Raw genomic sequence first — 22,949 nt, 5'->3', positions numbered from 1 at the left:
AGGATTTGCGTGAAATTTGTTTCGGCGTGCCTTGAAATTCTTTGCTTTAGACGCAATAACCATATTACACGCAACTGCAGCATCTAAATAGATATCATGTAGATTACCAGCGATCTTATCAATTTCACTTTGAGAGATGTTCCTTTGGTAAGTGTCTCTATGTAATCTATTGATGCAAGTATTTGTGCATCATCAAAATTTTGACAGAACATATTTCTTTTCTTATCCTCCCATTTGACCTTGATTGACTTTTCATCTTTACAATTACCTACATCTGTTCTCAAAACATAATTTTCAGTAGATATTCCTACAGCATGAGCAAATTTATTGACAAATTCGAGTGAAATCGGACAGTGTTTGTCTGATAGAAATTTATCAAAAGTACCGATGGAGAAATTTTCAATTTTTGTGAACACTTCGGGAGATGCCAAAGATAATGTGCGTCTTTGCCTGAGACTCGCTGTCTTTGAAGTTGTTGTTGTTTATCAAGTGTCTTTGATTGTTTTTTAGATTATGTTGTTGCCAAATTTTTACCTCCACGAAATAATCCTTTCTACTTTGAAATCTCGTCCTTAAAATAATCCCCTTAATCGAAAAAAAGCTACGACTATGATTTTTAAATCTTTTTAAGATAATGAAAATACCACTACCTTTGGAAATGAATGATGTTTCTAGGTGTAGTGAGTTTGTACTTAGCTCTCTTAGTATTGCTATGTAAGGTAGCCATTTTGTTTCCATTTTTATCACGCGCCTTCCTATCTTCCTCTACTCTCTACTATCTTTGGTTCAAACGAAAACTTACTGACGACGAAGACGCATCAACAACAATTAAAAGAAAACAAGACACCAGGCAAGCAATACCTGAAAATTGCTTTCTTAAATTTGCATTTATAAAGAGTTAATTTGCAAAACAAGTTACCTCCGTTCTTGTCAATTTGAGATAAAAAAACATGCTAAAAAAACCCAAAGAATATAAAACAAAACATGGGATATTTTAATCTTCAGCTTCAAGAATACATCTATATATATACACACACACACACACACACACACACACACATATATATATATATATATATATATATATATATATATATATATATATATATATCATGGCTCGACACTAACTTTTTTGTTTGGTGGCCCATTGGGGCCACCAAAATCCTAAATTTCAAATTTTTGGTGGCCCGAGAGAAAAATTTGGTGTCCCGAAAAAAAAAACAACAACAATGAAAGACATTAAAAGTTCTTTTTTTTTTTAATGAGTCAAATATTTAAGTTTTATGATAGTAAGAATTAGAAGTTGGACATATCTACTCATAAATAAACTTCAACAAACTTGCAACACTCACTCTCAGGCACTCATTCAGTCCTTTTCATCCATCCTTTAAACAAATTTAACTGCTATAATTTCCGGCGCAAAAAGTTACGAATTTATTGACATACTTTTCAAAAAATTTTGGTGGCCCGAGGCGGGCCACCAAATTTGCCCTTTTTTGAAATTTGGTGGCCCGACTTTCATTTTTGGTGGCCCCGGGCCACCGGGCCACCGTTAGTGTCGAGCCCTGTATATATATTTGTATATCTGTATACCTTAATCTTTATGTCCCCCTCAAAAATAAAATCCTATCGAATTGTGTTCTCTAAAAAAAAAAAAAAAAAAAAAAAAATCTCTTTTGAAAAAGTGACTGATTGTTTCTTTCAATTTGTCAACTAAAGAAATGAAAAATGAATTACATTGAAAAGGATACAGATTTCTAAGTTTTCTAAGATTTCTAAGGTGTAAAAATGAATGATTTAAGAAAGATATAAGATTATTAACTCATTGAAGGCTGGAATTAGGTTTTCTTCCTTTTTGGCTTTCTGTTTTCTGTTTCTTTTTTCTCTCTTTTTTATCAAGATGATCATGACAGCAATATTTACATATTTATAAATTTGTATACTCATTATTATATTGAAGTAATGTTATGCACAACATTTGAAATAATTTGTTGGTTGCATTGTCAGTTATGAGCAAAATATTTTCATTCATATGGATGCCAAGAGCATTCAAGTGCTAAACTTAGGAGAAAATACGATATACCCATGAAATGCATTATAAAGGTCCACTTTTCTCCATGACCACTGAACAAAATTGAGTGGGGTATTCTGCAAGATGTAGGTAACAAGTTAATAGTTTCATACCCTGAAAGAACATTTAGATTGTTTAATTATTTTTGAAAGTTGTCAATGCAAAAAGTCCGATTGTAATTGTTTTTTTTTTGTGGGATATATATATATATATACATACAATAAATTGAATTGAATTGAATTGAATATATACATAAATACATATAATCATAATGTATAACTTAACAATTACTTGTTTAACTGTACATACATCTTTTTTTTTTTTAGCAAGCTCATATGTTCTTTCATAATGTTTTCCTCCAAATAGACATGAAAGGATTCCTTATACTCCTGTTGGCCACCTTGGCCACGGCCGAACTCGCTCCTCTACATACCCACAAAGACCGTATTCCAGGACGATACTTGGTGAAACTCAAGGTGAGAAATACGCTCAAAACGTTGTAAGATGGAAGATCATATCGCTGTGAGTTTGAAAGTAAAGAATAATTTTAAAAAAAGTATCAAGCCCTCTATGTCAAGGTGCTTTTAGCGCCCGAACGTATATCGGTCATCAGAAATAGATTATTATGGTCAAATAAGACTCGATGAAAGTGAAGCAATAATTTGCTTAATTTGCAAAATAATAATTTTGGTTTTCGTTTCCTTATGTGTGTGTGTGTGTGTGTGTGTTGTGTGTGTGCGTGTGTTTATGACTTTTTGTGTTTGTGTCATAATAGGGGATCTCAGAATACAAACACTTCCTGTAAGTCCTGTGCATTCCGAAACTTTTTTGTTTTTGCTTCAAATAATCTTTATATATCAATGTTGGAGAGTTCAAGAGACAACATAATTGCTTGTTTCATAATGATGTTTCATTGATATTTTGTGCTTTTTCTTCTCAAAATCTGAGTGTGGTCAATATGTCACATCATTTTTCTGATTGTATTTAGTCTTTATCATGAGTACCGATTGACCGAATTCAAGTATGTATCAGCTTATTTATTGTTTTACTGTTCTGAGAGAACTGAGCAGAATTGAATTGAAATGAGCTAAACTTATTGATTGGTTTATTACCCTGAGTTGCAATGTTGTAGATGTTCAATTTCGCGTTGACCATGTTGAAATACATGCTTATTGACGATACGTCGAATTAATCCTGAAAAAGAATCAATGGCCAATTCAGACACTACCGGGGAAAACTTGGAGTACTGAGTAGAAATTAATAATCGTTTTCCTTGGTCAGCAAAGGTCGAGCAACACCCTGCGTTCTGCCTCTGGTTGGATTTTTTTTTTAATGATTTATAGTGTTTGATATATAATAACATACATAATCATTTATGATTTAGCTACTGTTTATATAGTCATTCTTTGTGGTGTTGTTTTTTGTTTGTCAGTTTCAAAGAGAAAGAAAAAAAAATGAGCACCGTGGTCCCAGAAACCCACAATTCTAACATATTATGTGGATAATAAAAACTATGATAAGGATTTATCAAACTCAGTATTGCCCGCACACAGTAATGTTGGCATAAGCCAATCGGTAAAAAAATATATGAGCATGATCAAATAAGATCGTTTGATAATGGTAGCATAATATCTTTTAAAAATGCTTCTGTGCGATAGAGTATGTATGTGGCGTCCCTTTTTTCATGCTGTTTTGGAATGGCTGAGACATCCAAAAATAAAGTAAAACAAAGCGATCGTAATAAAAGGTGGGCCCACATTTTATTAGAATTACTCTGTTTTGGGTATCTCAGCCATTTCAAAACTAATTTTGATCAAATAAACGTTGAATTCCTTTTGGAATTTCATGCTCTTTCATATTTTCATAAGAGGTGTTTATAATCTAACCCCAAAATGTTAGAAACCCGAGGTTAGGTCTCAACCAAAACTATGCGATCTCTTTAAAAACATTAAACATGTTTTCAGATCAAATTCTGAGCTACATAGTTCCACCCGGCGTAGCATTGTCGCTGACGTTGCATCAAAATTGAAATTGAAGCTATTGGAAAAATAATAAGTTCAAAGGGAAACGGCGGATTCAATGCCTTCAAAGATTGTGAAATCTTTGAGTTCGCACCGGATTTACTAACCTTTACAACTCCCCTTTTCCTGTGATGTAAATAAAAACGATTTATTTATTTATTTATTCGTTTATTCATCCATTTTTGAGGTCTGCATTTCATTATCGATTATCAAAAGAATATGAAAAACAAATAAACAAAATGTCGGCAAAACATGACGTTAAAGGAATCATACAAATTATTTCATTTCTGGGAAAGAGAACATAAGGTAAACATGCAAACAAATTTCATATTGAATTTGCACTATAATTGAGAGAACGCAATGAATATTAAGGGGTGTGTACAGTTCTGGTCGAGGTGAGGATTAAGCTTTTAACTTTTTGTGAGATATTCAGAAACCATGCACTCTATGAAATGTCAAAGAGCATACAATTCTGAGGGGTATCAAAAGTTTATTTGATGAAAATCGGTTTTGAAATGGCTGTGATCTCCAAAAAACAAGGTGAAACAAAGAGATCCTCATAAAAGGCGTGGCCTGTAGTCTTTTATTATCATCACATTTTTGGATATCTCAGCCATTTGAAAAAAAAAGATCATCAAATAAACGTTGAATCCTTCGTAAAATTACATGCTCTTTCATATTTCATAGGGGGTTTCTTATTATCTCACTTACTAATGTAAAAAACATGAATCCCCACCTCAACCAGTACTGTACAGCCCCTTTAAGTTTGAAGAATAATTTCTGTTGGTGATATAACGTTATCTTTATTGATATCCTGTGAAATTAATAGCATAAAGTATTATTGTAAGTATTACATGCTTCATTGCCCCCAGCCCATTATCATTTTCTTTAAATCATTGTGCAATTCTGTCTGCAAAGTTCAACAATTATTTTACTTGCCATCGCAGTGGTATTTAATGTCGATTCCTTTTTATTGTATCTCGCAGGCCGGGAAAAGCCTGGAGTCTACCATCGCTTCACTCGGTGACGTCATAATAACACACAAGTACAAAACAGTGTTTAACGGCTTCGCAGCGGAACTCACCAACGACATGGTTACATATGTAAGTGAATTACAATGAATGAAAAAAACAACAACAACCCCATGTGTACAATGTCTCCGTCTACAAAATAACGACAAAACACAATAAGGTGTAACACGATTTCATTAATTTTGTTTCCAGTCATATGCAAGCAATACCACCACACACGACGCCTCAAATTATTAAAATCACCTAGATACTTCTGTCTCCGAATATGTCGATAATGTGTTCGTTACCTGCGCTTTGTTTATTCTTTCTTTCATGAGGGGTCCACGTCTTTGAAAGGGAAGTCCAGTGCAGCTGAAAGTTCTCTGAAAGAAGGAGTATTTTTTATTTCTCAGGAAACAGTTCTTGAACAGTCAATATAAATTATGCAGGTAGTGAAGTGATGATATCATCCCCTCATTACTTGCCATATTGTTTGTACATAAACATTCTAAATTTCCAGTCTTTCATTCAAACGCATGCCCATAGTCTCGTTATGTTTCTAACTGACCATTATTCTGAAGTTATTCAGCAAGGAATGACATCATGTTTTAAACTTCAATAACATTGAATAACAGAAACATTGAATTTTCGTCATTTTCTTTTTGTGTGTGTACATGATCAATGAAAAATTGTGAGGTGGTGACATCATCAGATCACTCATTTGCATATTCAAATCAACTGCACGAGACTGTTCTGCAGAAATTAGCAAAACTTCACATTTTCATAAGTCACGTAATTTTTATCCGATTTTGATCAAATTTTCACTGTTGTACACTCGTAAGACTTTACTCTTTCTTATCAGACTAACTTGTAACTGGACCGGAATTCCTCTTTATTACAACCAAGGTTTTTGGTGGATCCCTCCATTTCCATCCTTATTACCAACTCGTATCAAAGTTTATAATTTCTTTTTTTTGTGTGGTCATATTGCTCATTTTCAGTTCTAGGAAAAAAAAAGAAACATGGTATTTCGTTTGTTCTTTGCACATCGGTCTGTGATATATGTCTGTATGAAAGATGCATTTTGTGGATAGGAATGAAATAAATTCAGTTCAGTTCAGCTCATTTCAAAAAGTTGGGTTTTCACACACCTTGACCGTACTGATTCATTGTCAACATGGTCAAAGTTAAATTCTTGATTTCTAAGACGGACCTCTTTTATTGACATTGCTTACAAATCACGACTTTTTCCCACTAAAACGAACGTTTTGTTAACGAACGATGTCCAAGCAATGTCACTGACGATGATTTAGGCCCAGGTGTGTGTGTGTGTGTGTGTGTGTGTGTGACGTAAATGTCAAGCATATTGTGTTTCCCAACTTTAAATTGCGAATTTGGGTCAGGAACATGTTCTGATAGTGGAAAGCTTAAGCGTTTTAAAATGTCTTTGAGCAGCTGCGAAGCTCCGGCCTCGTAGAGTACATCGAAGAAGACGGTATCGTGCGAGCCTCCTCGGTCGAGTCATGGGGTCTCGACCGTGTCGACCAAGTTTCGCTCCCTCTCGATGACGTGTTCAATCCCATTGGTGATGGGTCTGGCGTTGACGTGTACGTTATTGACACCGGAATCAACGCTGCCCACCAGGACTTCAAAGGACGAGCGCAAAGCGGTTATGACGCTCTTGGTGGAGACGTAAGTAAAAGTAAAAGCACAACAAAACTTAATTTTGCCTGACACATCTCCATTTACCATAACTATTTGAAAATCTTCCTGTCAACCCCTCCTCCCTTAAGAGAGATAGAGATTCTTTTTTTTTTATCGTAGACGTATAGCAGGCTTACATAAAGCTAGTCAAGGAGATCACGTTCCAAAGACATTCATTTGATTCTTCGATGGGTATCCCGAGAATTTGTAAATCGTCATACTCTTCATCGTTTTGTATGTCGGTGTGTGTGTGAACATTGTAGAGAAATATTTGAATGAAAGATTCGCCTTTCAAAAGGTTATTAAACTCTAATTTTACATCTAATTCTTCTATGATTAAAAAAAAAACAGGTTTTCTAATTCTAAAACTCACTGAAATGCACATAGCTAATGATACAGAATCAACAAATTAAATGAAATCAAATCTTTGTGCAGGGTGTCGACTGCAACGGACATGGAACCCACTGTTCCGGAACTGTCGGCGGAACCATTTTCGGTGTTGCGAGCGGCACGAGAATCTTTGGAGTCCGTGTTCTGAACTGCTATGGCTCTGGCTCGACTGCAAATGTAGTCGACGGTTAGTCAACAGTTGACGATAACGTTTCTCTTAACAAATTCTTGCTAGCTTTCCTTCTTTATTTGACTGTTCGTTTATCTGGAGGAAGCCTTATATCCTGATATAAGCCAGATATCATCGGTACAGAGGTATTCCACCGCATACACCTACACTTGATCGTCACAAGCCACAATTGAGTACCCACGAATTATACTAGCGTTATCAAAAATGTTGTTTTCTTCTCCGGCATTACAAGGTTCTTACCCACAGGATTCAACACTGTTATCTATGTTACCATTATTGTTATTATCGATATTTTTATTCGTAGTAGTACTATCGTGGTAATTTATTAGCATTATTCGTGGTATTGTAGTAGTAGGCCTAATAGTAGTAATCTTTCTCTTTAATATTGCAATTGTGATGTCTACTTCAACTACTATGATCATTGCTGACACCATAATCAAACATCTTGATCATCATTCTCATGATTTCTTTCTCCGCACAACCCCCCCCCCCCCCCCCACCACACATTCGCAGGCTGTGAGTGGGTTGCGGACAACCATGTAGGAACATCGGTTGCCTCTATGTCCCTCGGTGGTGGGGCGAGCCAGACTACGGACGACGCCATTGCCTACATGGTCAACGCGGGAATCACCGTAGTGGTCGCAGCCGGCAACGACGACAGTGATGCCTGTAACTACTCTCCAGCTAGAGCTGCACCGGTGACTTTTCAAGGACAAAATTTATGGCACTGATGATAACGATGATGATGATAACAATAACTATACAATACCAAGCAGGATAATGCTTTATCGAGGTTACAGAAAGGCTTGTTCAGCTCCGCGGGTATTCCACTGTGGAATGGCCCATAAGCGTTTAAACCTATATTTTTCTCTTGTATAACATCCCATTTAGACTCTTATTTCACATCCCCTCTAGCTGTTATGCCCTATACTTTGTCTAAAGGTTGGACCTGGCATTAGAACTAATCATAACATACAGGACGAGATGCTTCATGATTATAATTATGATGATGATGATGATAATAATAATAATAATGATGATAATAATAATAGTAATAATAATAATAACAATAATAATAGTAATAATAATAATAACAATAATAATAGTAATAATGATAATAATAATGATAACAGTAACAATAATGATAATAATAACAGTGACAACAACAATGATAAACATCATCATCATCACCATCATAATCACAATAATAACAGCAATGATAATAATCAATGATTATTTTGATAATGACAATGATGATAAAGATAATTTACTATCATAAACAATGATTGTAGGAAACCCTAATGATGAAACATAACTATGCCGATGACAGTGGCAACAGTAACAAATGATCTGAATTGTATTCATTGTTCTTTTCACTCATATTGTTGTTGTTGTTGTTGTTGTCAACACAAACTGTTTTTATTAGGTCTGCTACGTCGACTTCGTCTTTAATGAACATTTTAAAAAAGTTTTTATTTGGTCCGCTACGTGTTCGTCATTGGTTTCTTTATCATGAATATTCATGCCTAATCATAAATATTCAAATAAGAAAATATAAAGCTTTAAAACTATAGTGGAAATAGATAAAAGACATCGAAATATAAAGATTTATGCTGGGTTCAAAATTACCTACGTTATTGTTCAGTTATTCACAATTTCAAATTGTGCTATGAAGAGGTATTTTCATATAGGTCTAATTAGAGTGTGTGTGATTATTTTAGTAGCCATGTTTTCATGCGTTACAACATTTTGCTGGTATATAAAAGAATGTGATACAGACAGAATGTGAGAGGAGCTCAGCACCGTCCACCCCCCTAGCTGTCTGTTTTCTCTGTTCTGTCCTCACCCTTTCCGCTATTCTTCTAGCATCCCTTCTCTTCCACGATGTCTCTGCCTACTAGGCTAATAATAACATAACACCTAGGCCGATAAGACAACTAGAGGCGCTTGCCCCCGGGAAAGGCCAAGACATCACCGGCGTCGACGGGCGGGGGTCCTATACCTGCTTTGCCGACGGGAACGGCGTAACCCTGCATTTCTCTCGATGCAGGAGTAGGCAGATGACATCATTTCCGGAACCCTGTCCCCTTTTCCTTCCTTTGTAAATATATTACTTGTAAATATTTTAGAAATAAATGTAATTAGTTTTTTTTTTTGTAAATACATTGTAATTAGAAGTAGTATAGGTTTTGTAATTGAATTTAAAGGTATATTTGAATAATTATATTTTTTTTTTGGAGCAAATTGCCCACCCGGCAGAGAGTTTCGATAAATCTAAAACAACAACAACAGGATGTAGTATAGGTAAAGGTGGTAGGGCATTAGGAACGGATTAGGATAGGATTATGTAAGATTAGGATTAGGGTGCATTAAACCGAGATTGTGTCTGTATAATCTTGTAAGTATTTTTTTTTTTGAATTCCCAATAAAACAGAAACAGACGTTCTTAAAAGGTTTTCTAGACGTACAATATATATGAAAGGTTCTCTAAACGTTCTGGAACGGGTCATAAGACTTTTTAGGCGTTCTTAAAACGTTCTAGACGGTTTTCAAAGGTTTTCTGAACGTCCGCAGAACGTCCACGGAATGTTTTGAATATTCTTAAAAGGTTTTAAGAATATAAGTCTATAACGTCCAAAACGTTTTCTGCAGATCCTGAAACATTCTGAAAAGTTTTTTATTGGTCTTTTAAAAGTAAAAAAAAAAAGTTTTTATAACGTCCATTTGAAACTTTTTAAATACGTCGAAAACATTCCACAAAAAGACGTTCTGAAAACGTTTTGACAAAACGTCCAAATAACGAACTTCAGAAAACTTCAGAACTTCAGAAAAAATCCAAATGTTAGCTGCCACCCCCCCCCCCCCCCATCCGCCACTGCTGAGATCACAAAATGTATGAGCGATGTGCGTGGTAAGCGATTAGCCTATGAGATATCCAGATACCATCTATGGAGATAAATGTCCTATCATCAAGAAAGGGTGGCAACGTTCGCAATCATGGTATTGAAATTAGATGACGTAATGATATCATTCTGTCGCAGGCCATCAGTGTTGGCGCCACTGACGCTGAGGACGTGCGCGCCTATTTTTCAAACTACGGAAGTTGCGTCGATATCTTCGCCCCCGGAGTCTCCATTACTTCCGCTTGGTATGACTCGGACAATGCTACCAATACCATCAGTGGCACTTCCATGGCATGCCCTCATGTGGCAGGTAAATTCAGTGTTCTCCAACTCTCCTCCAACGATACGAAACTAGTATAATCATGCCGTGCTTTCACTTTACTCTACCACAAAATACTTCCTCTCCTCCCTCAGAAAGTTGATTTCGAAATCGACATAATTGTAGTCAAGTCAGAAAAGGACTTGAAGAAAACGGAAGAGAGAGTTTTGGACAAATAAATCACAACAAAAGTAAATACTGTTTTATTTCGAGTCATTGAGACATTCTTGGGAGATTTTCGGGAGCAACGCTTTATCCTTTACATAGCTATCGAAATTTGCATTTTATCTAATTCTTTGAAAAAAGTTTGTCGTAAAAGGAAAATTAGTTAATCAGTTTAACTCATTTCTCTTTTTGTATTCTATCGATCATATAATTATACATACATACATACATACAAATTATATATACATACAATATATCTACACGTCAATTTTCATTTCATTTCATTTTATTGTTTCTGTATGGTACAATATAAACAACTCTGATCACTTTCAGAAATAAACACATGGTTCATAACAATTCATGGCTGATTTTGCACATGACAGGTAAGCAAATCATTGCTACAAAGAACGGAGACAATAATAATAATAAAAAAAGTCAAGGTATCATACAGGAGGATCCCAAGTAAGCCGAGCTTGATATTGGGGCCTCATGCACAAATAGATAAATAAACAGTTTCGATCAACTATCGGCTTACTTCACTACAACAATAACAAACTAGTTTTACACAACAAAACAGTTACACAACAAAACATACACGGTCATGTACACAGGTGATGCTAAGAAAGAAAAACAAAGAAGAAGGGGACAGAAGGGGAAGAAAGATGGTGAGAAAGAACAGGAGAGAATGAAATAGAAAGACTCCTCATTCACTGTACAATAATACACTGTACAAATACAACATAGTACAATACAAATGTGTCTATTTCCATATCTACTGTTGATGAGCCTTCACACAATAAGTTATAACATCGAGAAATATATCTAGGCCCTATTTGAAAATGGTAAAACGATTCTGTTTTTTAATGGGCCATTTGTATCAATTTTGAATGAGTGTAAGTTTGTCAAGACCTTTTTATTCATACTCTTCAATTCTTAAATTCTTCTATACTTTTCTCTGCGCATTTTCCGTGTTATCATTTTGACACTCCACTCCATTTTAACTTACAGCAAAAAAAAAAAAGGACAACAAAGAAAAAAAAACATGTAATGTTATCAGGATACAACGGAATTATTAAGTGTTCACTATTTTTCTTTTTCCAGGCGCTGCTGCAGTTCTTCTTGGCATTGAACCCGAGTTGACCCCACAGGAGGTGAGAGAGAAACTGCAGTTGAAGGCGAATGGCAACGCTGGAATCGGTGACTTGCAAAACTTCTCTCCAGATCTCCTCCTGTACATTGGCGAAGGGGATGCCGGGGGAGGGTTCATTACTGATCCCTATGCCCCCAAACCAACCGATCCCCGTAAGAATCAGTAAACGCCAAACGATCGAGTTACCAGTTTGTTTCATTGTGCCCCATATGTTATACGTTTGTTTATTTGTCCCCCCCCCCTCTGTTTCTCATATGTGCTTTATCTTATTTCTTTTATCAATATCTTTATCATTATTGTTATTATATTTATCTTTATTATCATTACTGTGTGTGTATATAAACGTTGATATGTTTGATTACTTTCTTTTTGTCGTCTCCTCCTGGTAAACCTTTCATGGCTCGCTGTTTGCTCAGCCCCCTCCCCCTTTCCCTTGCTTTAGCTTTTTTTACTCTTTCCCTTTCTTTATCCCTCTGGTGTTCTTTATCTTCTTTGATGTTGCCTCCCTATTCAACCTTTTCCTTCAGTGGTTGCCCACATGATCCTCATAATCATTACCCTCCTGCTCTAATCCCCCTCCCCTTACCTGTTGGGCTCCTTGCCCATGACCTCCCACCCTCTCCTTTGTTTTCTTTGCCCTGTGTACCCAGCCTGTCCCTGACTGTTCTAGTCGGGTGAAGTCCTTATATGTGATTGCTTTCCCTGCTTGTTTGTCATTTTGCCTCTGACGAAGATTCTGCTAGGATCGAAAGCTCAGGCCCCTTTTGACTCCTTTTTGTTTTAGTGTGATTTTTGTTTTGTCTTTTTTTTGTGTATGAATTTTGCTGGCCTGTAAGTGTGTTAGTAAATGTCTGTGTGTGTGTGTGTGTGTGTGTGTGTGTGTGTGTGTGTGTGTGTGTGTGTGTGTGTGTTGGGGAAGGCGGGGGTGGGTCATTATGGGCTATACCTATCCATGTTAGAATCCTCGTCTGGCAGACAAAGTGAGCGATAAATAATGCTCTTATGATAGGTCTACTCGTACTAGGCGATGGATTAGGATGAAAACAGAATAGTTTCTTTTCGTGTGTGTTTGTTTTTTGTGCTAGTTTTCGGATTACTTTTCTTTCAAAGTCTTTTTTTTTCAATTGTTTTTGATATAATAATAATAACAATAATAATAATAAGGTCTTATTTACCCAGGGTATAGCCTCTTCAGTGTTGCCACTGCTCTACCAGAGGGCCCTGCTATTATTATTACCTATAGCGTTGCCAGGTACCCATTTATACACCTGGGTCGAGAGGGACATTGTGGGTAAAAACGTCTTGTCCAAGGATGTAAGCACTGGGCAGGATTCGAACTCGCGGTCCTCCGTTCGGGAGTCGGGAGTCTTATCCACTATGCCACAGCGCCCCCACATTTGATTAGATAAAAATATTTTGATAAGATCCCGTTAACAGGAAAATGTGATTCAAATTAATAAAATATTTTGGAGTCCACCGGAAACAAGTTCAAGTGCTATTTTCTTTGTGATTCTCATTGTCTGTGCATTTTATTCATTGCTACCCAAATCTATGCTGTGTAACTTGATACAAATGTGCCTGTTGGTCAAATGAAGAGTTCCTTTCCAAAAGGTACTAAATCCACACTGATGGTCAAGGAGAAATATTTGGATTTTTTATTTCTCACGCTTCTAAGTGTTTTCGTGCAATGACTTTATGTTCCATAATAGTAACCCATAATAAAGAAAATGTGCCTCGGATAAATCTACGTGTCTCTGATTTTTAAAGAATTGATATTTTATTTGATTTTGTGGATTTAGCATCTTCTTGAGCAAATATTTTAGCGCAGTGATGGAAAACACGTTAATGTTGTTTAAGTGACTAGTTTCTGTGACTTTGTGTATTTTTTCAGGGATGATTTGATATCTCTACACATTCTTCTCCTGTGTCCTCTATCTCTCCGAAGACTATGGATGCACAGAAGTGAAATATTTTACAGCTAACAATCAAGTAATATGTGGGTCATCTGGAAAGCTATATAGGCAGGAAAGCTATAGCCAGCCTGGCTTTAGTCTGGGGTCAAAGTGCGGCCAAGCATTGCACGTGGGATTTTGATTAGATCCTGCTGGATTTAGCACATTTTGGAACAAAACTCAGTTTTCATTGCCTGATTTCTCCATTTTCTCTCAAGAATTTCAATACTTTGACAAAAGTTTGCCATAGGGGACTACGAAAGATAAATAAATTTTTGTCAAAAAGTTCAATTTGATGAAAAATGGATTAAGCAGCGTGTGGAAGGGAACTCTTTAAATAGTGCACCGATTGTCGTGTTTATGTTCATGTATTGAATTTGTACATTGGTTTGATAAGTGTTATCTACTTTCTTGGGATCTATCAATGTGTTTTGAGGTTGTTTTTTTTTCCGGAAGGGTTCGTCAAAAAGTGTGAGCTGTCAGATTTTTATGCCAAGCGATCATTCCATCTTATTTTCTCTTTTTGTGTTTGTTCTTAGTGAAATTTGTCTTTTCGTTCTCTTCATCCTTGTTTATGGTTTAATATACAATTATGTCTTTTTCGGATTTGAATAATGTTGAAACATATCTTGTACAGTATCTTGCCTGAGTCGTGTCATTTTGTTGCTTTCATGTTCTTACGATACATAGAAAGTTGATTTGCTCAATATTCAAAAGCAACAAAACGACAGAAAAAGAAAACTAGCCCAACTTGACAAATATAGCTCAATTTGATTTCTCCCTGTTATCATTTTAACCTGTACTTTTGTTCCGTAGCACCAGCAGGATGCGGCGGATATTTCAACGAGTCGTCGGGTTCCTTCACCAGCCCAAATTATCCCAACAACTATGAAAACAGTCTGACGTGCGACTACCTTGTCGTTACCGGTGACGGAAAGGCCGTTACAGTAACTTTCGACGATTTCAATCTCGAGAGCTCTTCGTCCTGCACCTATGATTCACTCACGGTATGTCTCAAACACACACATGTACGCACAGCCACACACGCATAAACACACACACACATGATAAATATGATATATTTACAGTTATGAAGAGTTTTAATGCAAACACAGTATTGTACAAATTCATCAACCTTTGATATTTGAGAATGAATCTACTGAGCAACAAAGAAAACGATTTAAATATAGGTTTTCCCGGCAAATTTCATTGTATTGTTATTCAATTTCATATTCAATTTCATATTCAACTACAGTACACTCATGCATCGAAATACCGTCATTAAAATCATTTCCGTCATACTAACTAACGCGGCAACCGATTTCGCATTTGCGCATTCTAATTTTTTGAATGTGCATACATTTTCTGCAATGGTTATTCAACTTCGTCTCAACCTGTCGCCAGCTCATTCATAATAATCAAATTCGCATACACTTGTATAAACAATAAGTTCACAATTGGAGCATTCAAATTGAATCTGTAAGGTGTCCATTAAAAAGTGCATTACATGTTCTGTTTTACGTGTACTATATTCAAATTAAATGTTAGTAACATCTATATGTGGGTCACACATATATGTGATGATGAAGATAGATATGTAACACGAAGATCACAAAAATAATGTCATGATAATAATGGAAATAAAGATGTAAAATGGAAATTATAAAAACAATATAGTGATCAAAAATGGGGCTAAAAGGCGAAAATTAAAGAACACAAGAACAATGTGATGACCATGATGTAGAGATCACATACAAAGGTGACAGTGAAAGTAATGATGATAATATGCATGATGATGAGACTACTACCATGACTACTCCAAAAAATGATGACATTTATGAAGATTATGATAATGATGATATGACTATGATTACTCTCATCGTTGCTATCGGTATGATTATAATATATTATATTTCTTTAAGATATATGACGGCGCTTCATCCTCGGACACTGTCCTTGGTGAGTGGTGCGGTAGCAACAGTCCCGGGGTTGTCACCGGGTACAGCCCGTCGATGCTCATTCGATTCGAGACCGATTCCTCGGTAACCTATTCTGGCTTCTCCGCATCCTATGTCACTGGCGAAGCTGGCGTACCTCCCGAAATTGTGGGTGAGCGTCAGAAAATAGAAAAAAAAATAACAAGAATTACACTCACATTACAAAGAGAAAAAACAAACAAACGAAAAGAGAAAAAAACAAAACGAAATGCACGTCAAGTAACTTAGTGTGTGTGTGTGTCGAATCGAACTTCTAAAGTTTACGAAGGCGCCGTTCTCTCCATCTCCCGCGAAAGTCTGTCGAATCGTTGGGATTTCAATAATGACGTTTCGTCAAAACGTGTTTTATGTTAATTTCAGTTATAAAACCTAATGATTTTTTTTTTTTTTTACGTTGACCGTGTGCAAACAATGTGAGCGATATCAAAGGAAGATACGAACATCTCTAGCACATGACAAAATCCTAACTTGTCCTTTCAAAATATGGGACATAATAATGGGCGATATTACTTGGAATGGATTATGTATTAAATACCATAAACAAGGATAGCACGGCGAAGAGGCGATTAGAAAAAGTTAAAGGCAATTTGCATCTTTATGTTATCATTGCTTTGTTGAAAAAAAATAAGAGAAGTAGATTTGTGTTTTTTCTTTCCTTGGGGGAAGTCAAATACACAAAAAGTTATGAACTGATTAAGTTTACAGAGTAAGACAGATTGGTAACTGTGTGACATAGGTGTTGAGTAGCTCTCCATTTTTCTTTTTACACACATTAATGTACTTTATTAATTTCATTTTCTCAAATATTTTTGGCACAGACAGAACTTATCTGCTGAGAAGGACATGCAAAAGCGGATTATTCTAATTGTGTACCAAGAACAGATCTGAAGAAAATTTTTCTCGTGAGAAAGATGAAAATTTGTGACATTTTGTGTACAAATGGAATGGAGAGCTGCTCAACATTGTATGTCACATTGAGTTACCACTTTGTCTTGCTCTCTGAACTTTAACATTTCAAAACTTTGTGTGTGTGTGTGTGTGTGTGTGTGTGTGTGTGTTTAATTCTCACCTAAATTTTTACTGATCTACTTTTTTGATTTTTTTAAACAAAGCAGGATAATATCCAGATGGACCTTCCCTATAAATATCAATGCATTCCAGTGTGTCATGATCGAAGATTAATTACATTTCATTTTGCTTTTAATAAAAGGCATCCGCAAAAGAAAAAAAAATCGTTATCTGTCTAATGACAGCGATACCAACGGACGAAATATATGTCGAATACCCTTGTTCCACAGAGACTTTTTGTCATAGGTCACTAATCGGAAGCAACGTTTATTGCTTCCGACCACCTACCGAAAGTGTATCCGATTGCAGTGTGATGAGACCGACTCGGTTGGTCGACTATCAGGTGTCAGACTTGTGGCGCGTGATCGTCATCGGACGATCATACCTCATCGGATCACCGCTCGACACGTCTGACACATACTGACCTGATAGTCGACCATCACTAATCGGATTCGTCGGACTCTGATCCCGACACTTCGTTGGCTGGCTGGTTTACACGAAATGTACTGCAAGGCTGTACTCACCCATCAGTCAGCTGAACAGTTTCTCTCTTTCTCTCTCACACACACACACACACATTATAAATATGAATGTAAATATGAATATATTGTAATGTATATGTATATGTATATATATATATATATATATATATATATATATATATTCTATTCATAATGTTAATCTTTTGCAGAATGCGGTCATGTTTTCACCGAGGCGACTGGAGAGTTCACTTCGCCAAACTATCCCAGCTACTACGACAACAACGAGGCGTGCTCTTTCACCATCCAGGCTGACGCTGGCGAGACTGTCACACTCAGCTTCAGTGTGTTCGATGTGGAGAGTCATAGCTCGTGTGCCTACGATTCTGTCCAGGTACAGATTTCATTTCTATTTTCTTGCAGAGGAACTGAAGTAAATGATAAACTCGACCCCTGCCAAAAGAGTACAGTTCGACCTCGATTATCCGGCCATGTCGGGACCGGCGCTCATCCGGACAAGCGAACTGGCCGGATATGGGAGACACGTAATTTTTGTTAATGTATGATATAGCTGCCGTCCAAGGTGCCGTCCCAGTGCACTGGCAGCTAGGCAGGTAGCGTACCCCGCAACGGTGGTGTAATCTATGCTAGCCTGCGCAAAATTGTAATCCCTTACTTTTACGATGATAATGTGGTGTGAATTTATGTTAGATCTGTCGGGAATATTGTAGGTAAATCGTGTGAGTTTTGTAGAAATTTTAATTGAGTTTAAAGTCACTGTTTTTTCTCAATTTTTGGATGAAAAAAAAAATCCTTCACTGCGTGAACGCGTCCGGATAATAGAGATTTCCGGATAAAAGGAGGCCGGATAATCGAGGTCGAACTGATGTTTTACTATTCTAACGGACCGACAAGTCACAATTTACATTTAATAAAATTTGAACAAAAAGTATGACCATGAGGAAAATGCACATTTTCTTTAATTTTATCATGGTTTCATTGAACATTGCTCTCGGCTGTAATAATAGGGAGCTTTAGATTTTGACGCGCGGACGTTTGAGACGACGAGTGCGTTGGACGTTCTCCTCTCCCCTGCGTCGCGTTGGAAAGTAGCTTTAGATTACGCTGGGACGCAACGTATAAAAAATAAAATGGCGCCCCCATATGATCGGTGCATGAAGTAGTTCTCTACGTTGCAAACTGTGCGGACGTAAAATTAGCCCATTACGGGTAGTGAAAAACTCAGGCGACGCAAGCTAAAAATAGATCGACTTGACGGGCGCTTCTGCGCATGCTCAGAACATGTTTTTTTCCCCCTCTGAACGTCCGCGCGTCAAAATCTAAAGCTCCCTAATAGAGTGTATAGGGGAACCAGGGGCAAAGAGGAACACAGGGCAAAGTGAAACACCCCCATTCAACCTATATACATTCAGTCTTGAATCTTAAGCTCATGCACCAAGATCCCTCTAGGGATGATCCATCTTTTGATATCAGAGCTGTGTAAATAAATATTTGTATGTGTGTCTTCAGAGAAAATATCTGTTTTGCATACCTCAAAAACCAACAATAATTGATGATTATATATTTCATGCCAAATTATCATGCTTATCTGAAATGGTATCTCGAAAACCATGGTAACAGCGATGCTTAGATTTCAAATCAATTCAATTCAGTTCAAAATGATTTCATTTCCATATAAAGTAATACTAGTACAAAGTAATTTCAGCTTCCATAAATCGTGATATCAGGGCTAGCAAATATTGGCCGACGTCACAGTGATGCATGTTCGAAAAATATACATGGTTGGGGCAAAGTGGACGGGGCAAGGTGGAACATGTTAACTAATGGTCTTATGGGTAAAATGAAGTTTGGTGCGTTTGGCCACGCACGCCGCATGCCTTGCGTTTTGTATTCCACTTTGCCCCAATGGTCTGGGGCAAAGTGGAATGTTTATACTTTTTTCAAATTCACAGTAGTAATTGATAAAACTGATAATTTGAAAACAAATTTGACTGCCATTTGTTAGCGGTAGTCCTCAGGTAATAGTATAAACCATTATATAGTAATGATGATAGTATAAAGCCATTTTTTTTCTATGCACCTTCTCCAGGTGAGTGACGGTGACGGGAACGTTCTGCAGAAGCTGTGTGGCTCTGAAATTCCTGATCCTATCATTTCGACCAATAACGGAATGGTGGTGGACTTCACGACCGACAGTTCGATCACCTATACTGGATTTGTGGCTTCCTTTGTCAAGGAGTAGTCACACACATTTTTTTTTTTTCGCTCGCATTTCTGTTTTCGACACATTGGCGAGCATTACCCGATATTCTAGACACCAAACGACATAGATGAATAATTTTTGAGTTGACTTTCATCAGGAAAGTAATCACACATGGCGGGAAATTAAATTTTCCATGCTTACCTGGTTACAACTGAAATACATTAACTGAAATTGAAGTAAACCTGAAATACTACTGTCTCTAGGAGAGATGCCGAGATTCTAATTTTTTTTTTTGATGTTTCACTGCAAAAAGTCGGGTGTTCAATACGGAACACTGAGCTGGTGCTAAATTTTCGGTGCGCATTTGCGGTGATAAATTAGCACACACTGGTACATTGTATCACTTAAAAATAAAAAACTTTCAAAAATAGGTAATAAGATCTGTTCTTCTTGTTGATTTTGAACTTCAACAAGACAAAAGATAATACACGATAAAGTACTTGATTTTAGAAAAAAAAAGTGAACTCATTTACACCACAGTAGCACAAGAGGGTATGGTCTTGTATTTACACTAGGTGGTTTTATACCTGTCCATTTAAATAAACACCAACAATGTCATATCAACAATATGTAGTGTCATTGTTGAATTTACTAGTGCACCAACGCAGTGTCACAAAATTACCAGCTGCAGTGTCAAATTAACACCACGACGAAGTGCCAGATGAATAACTTTTCACCCCCATCACATCATACTTTCTACACCTGTCGGTGTGGTCCTGTATTGACACTGGTTTGTGTTAGTTTTTAACACCCGTGGTGTTAAATCTAACACTGATCTTTTTGCAGTGTTGACTGTCATTTTAGTGCAATAAACAGAGAGTGAATACATTACCAGTTTCTTTATGGTGTGTTTTTTCTATATCATTTTGTCTTTCTGCCTGTTTTTGTGATTTAAGAGTGTACGAGTACAAGACTAACTGCAGATTTCAAAGCTACGTTTTGCCATTTTAGAACTAGAAAAAAAAACAGATGCATGATATTCTTTCAATAAAAACAGAGGCTTTTCAATCACATTCACAAACACGCACACAATTTGTGCAGTCAACCACTGTAAGTACCATCACCACCACCACCAACAATGACGATACAATAATAAACAATGACAACACAAATACATATGTACATGCGCGAAGACACTCATTCAGACACGCACACTTTCACAGGAATCTAATCGAAATTTTGAATCCCAGCACCCTTTCATGATTATTAACGGTGATGAAATATTGACTCATATGAATTTCTTTTTTTTTTAATCAAAGACTATGGGGTTGAATTTCTCCCTCTTCACATTACGCAGATTTTACTTAAATGACATTTGAATTAGTTAACTTTTATCGCCAAAAATATGTGTCATTAGGCGTTCACTTTGGGTGGAATCAAAGGCAGTATTTCAGTGAGAGGGTTTTCACAGTGTAGAATTATGTGTGTTATGTTGTTTATATTTACGAAAGAGAGTGAGAGAGAGAGAGTTTTGATATATATAAACATAATAGGCCTATATGTATATAGATATACATCTTTATATGTATATATATATATATATATATGTGTGTGTGTGTGTGTGTGTGTGTATATGTTACTTATATACAGGGGGGGGGGGATCAAGGAATTCCGTAAAGAGGGGCGCCTTTATGAAATTAATGGGGGAGGGGGGAGCACACGCCCCCAATTATTTTGTTATTATTTCTTTTGTTTTAGCACAAAAAACCCCACACACATCAAAATGATGGGGTGGGGCGCCCTACGCGCTCCCCCTGGATCTGCCACTAATACAAATACATGTTATATTACACTGCAAAAAGTCCGGTGTTAAATTTTTTTTTCGGAGTTCATTTATGGTGTTAGATTAACACCTCTGGGTGTCATTTCAAAATATAACATTTTTTTTGAATAGTTTCTTAGTTACTGCACTTCTTGTTGATTTTGAACTTCAACAAGACGATCAAGAATTTTCCGATAAAGTACTTGATTTTTGAGAAAAAAAAATGTGTAAAGACATTAACACCACAGTAACACCAGTTGGTGTGGTCTCCTATTGAAGCTGGACGGGTGTTATACCATTGACATTAACACCAGCAAATGTCATTATTGAATTAACACCAGCGCAGTGTCAAAAATATCACCAGATACGGTCAAATTAACACCGCGAAGTGCCAGGTGAAACTTTTCAACACCATCACAATACATTTTCTACACCTGTGGGTGTGGTCCTCTACTAACACTTGATCGGTGTTAGATTTAACACCCGTGGTGTTAAATCTAACACCGATGTTTTTACAGCATATGTACTTGTTTAGTATACGTAAAACGAGACAAAACCACAACTAATTTGCGCTGCCAAAAAGGATATTTGATAAGCTGAACTGTAAAGAACAGCAGACTGTATAAAACAACAATGTTGTAAAATATACAGCGCAGACACTGTTTAAAGCTTTTGCTACGACACGGAAAGGATAAATCACGGCTAGCCGTTACCAATTCAAGTTCGAATAAAACATGATAATTTCATTTCATTCTGTTATTTTTTTATCCTCATACACCATGAGATGTGCTCCTCGTTAGTTCGCACATGCATTGTGATGTCACTTCAAGCCTTTCATAATTCAGGAAAGGTTTAGCATTGATATCCATTTCTGACATAAGCATAACATATGACTTTACTACTGAAGTGGTAGGGTATTTTTTTCTGAAGGTTGCAAGTAAGTTGATCTTTACATATGCCTACTGCTTCTAGCATCTTTTCTTCTATTTCTCTAATTTCTTGGTTATGAAGACAAACTCAAGATTAATCAGAACAAATACAAGACAGCAAACTAAATTGACAAAATAACAAATGACATGGAATTGTTCAGGTATCTTTAAGGAATGTAAAGAAATTTGGATTTGGATTTGGCTGTTTATAAGTCCCATCATCATTCTTGTTATTATTGTTACTAGTAGTATTATTATTACTCTCATGTATTACATAACATAGATTACATATAATCAATTCAAAGATTTCTCATTTGAATCCCAAATATTCCAATATTTCATATATTTTTGTTCTCATTAAATCTCTATGAATACAAGCTTCTCTTTTTTCAATTACTGTCCAAATTCCAAATGACGTACAATTCGTCTTATCAATATTCAAATTTCAATTGTTTTCATATTATTGCATTGTATATTATTGCAATTTGGAAATGAGAACTTTCATAGAAAACATGTCTTTCGTCAGCAAATGATATGCATTGAAGATTTTGAGTT

General features: G+C 36.4%; 1 protein-coding gene across 1 annotated transcript in view; it reads left to right on the top strand.

The window, feature by feature from the left end:
* The window catches only part of LOC140245061 (extracellular serine proteinase-like), a 36,141-nt gene extending 15,624 nt beyond the window's left edge, over positions 1-20,517 (top strand). The window contains exons 2-12 of the mRNA XM_072324658.1: positions 2,438-2,547; positions 5,079-5,195; positions 6,558-6,794; positions 7,242-7,383; positions 7,900-8,084; positions 10,428-10,599; positions 11,875-12,075; positions 14,692-14,882; positions 15,798-15,984; positions 17,632-17,813; positions 19,530-20,517. Of these exons, the coding sequence (XP_072180759.1) occupies positions 2,440-2,547; positions 5,079-5,195; positions 6,558-6,794; positions 7,242-7,383; positions 7,900-8,084; positions 10,428-10,599; positions 11,875-12,075; positions 14,692-14,882; positions 15,798-15,984; positions 17,632-17,813; positions 19,530-19,682 (1,875 nt within the window). The 5' untranslated portion in view covers positions 2,438-2,439 and the 3' untranslated portion in view covers positions 19,683-20,517. The remainder of the gene's footprint in view (positions 1-2,437; positions 2,548-5,078; positions 5,196-6,557; positions 6,795-7,241; positions 7,384-7,899; positions 8,085-10,427; positions 10,600-11,874; positions 12,076-14,691; positions 14,883-15,797; positions 15,985-17,631; positions 17,814-19,529) is intronic.
* Positions 20,518-22,949: the final 2,432 nt, after the last annotated feature.

The sequence above is a fragment of the Diadema setosum genome, chromosome 22 (genome assembly GCF_964275005.1).
Source record: "Diadema setosum chromosome 22, eeDiaSeto1, whole genome shotgun sequence".
Classification (NCBI taxonomy): domain Eukaryota; kingdom Metazoa; phylum Echinodermata; class Echinoidea; order Diadematoida; family Diadematidae; genus Diadema; species Diadema setosum.
This window is presented reverse-complemented; position numbering and strand designations above follow the sequence as displayed.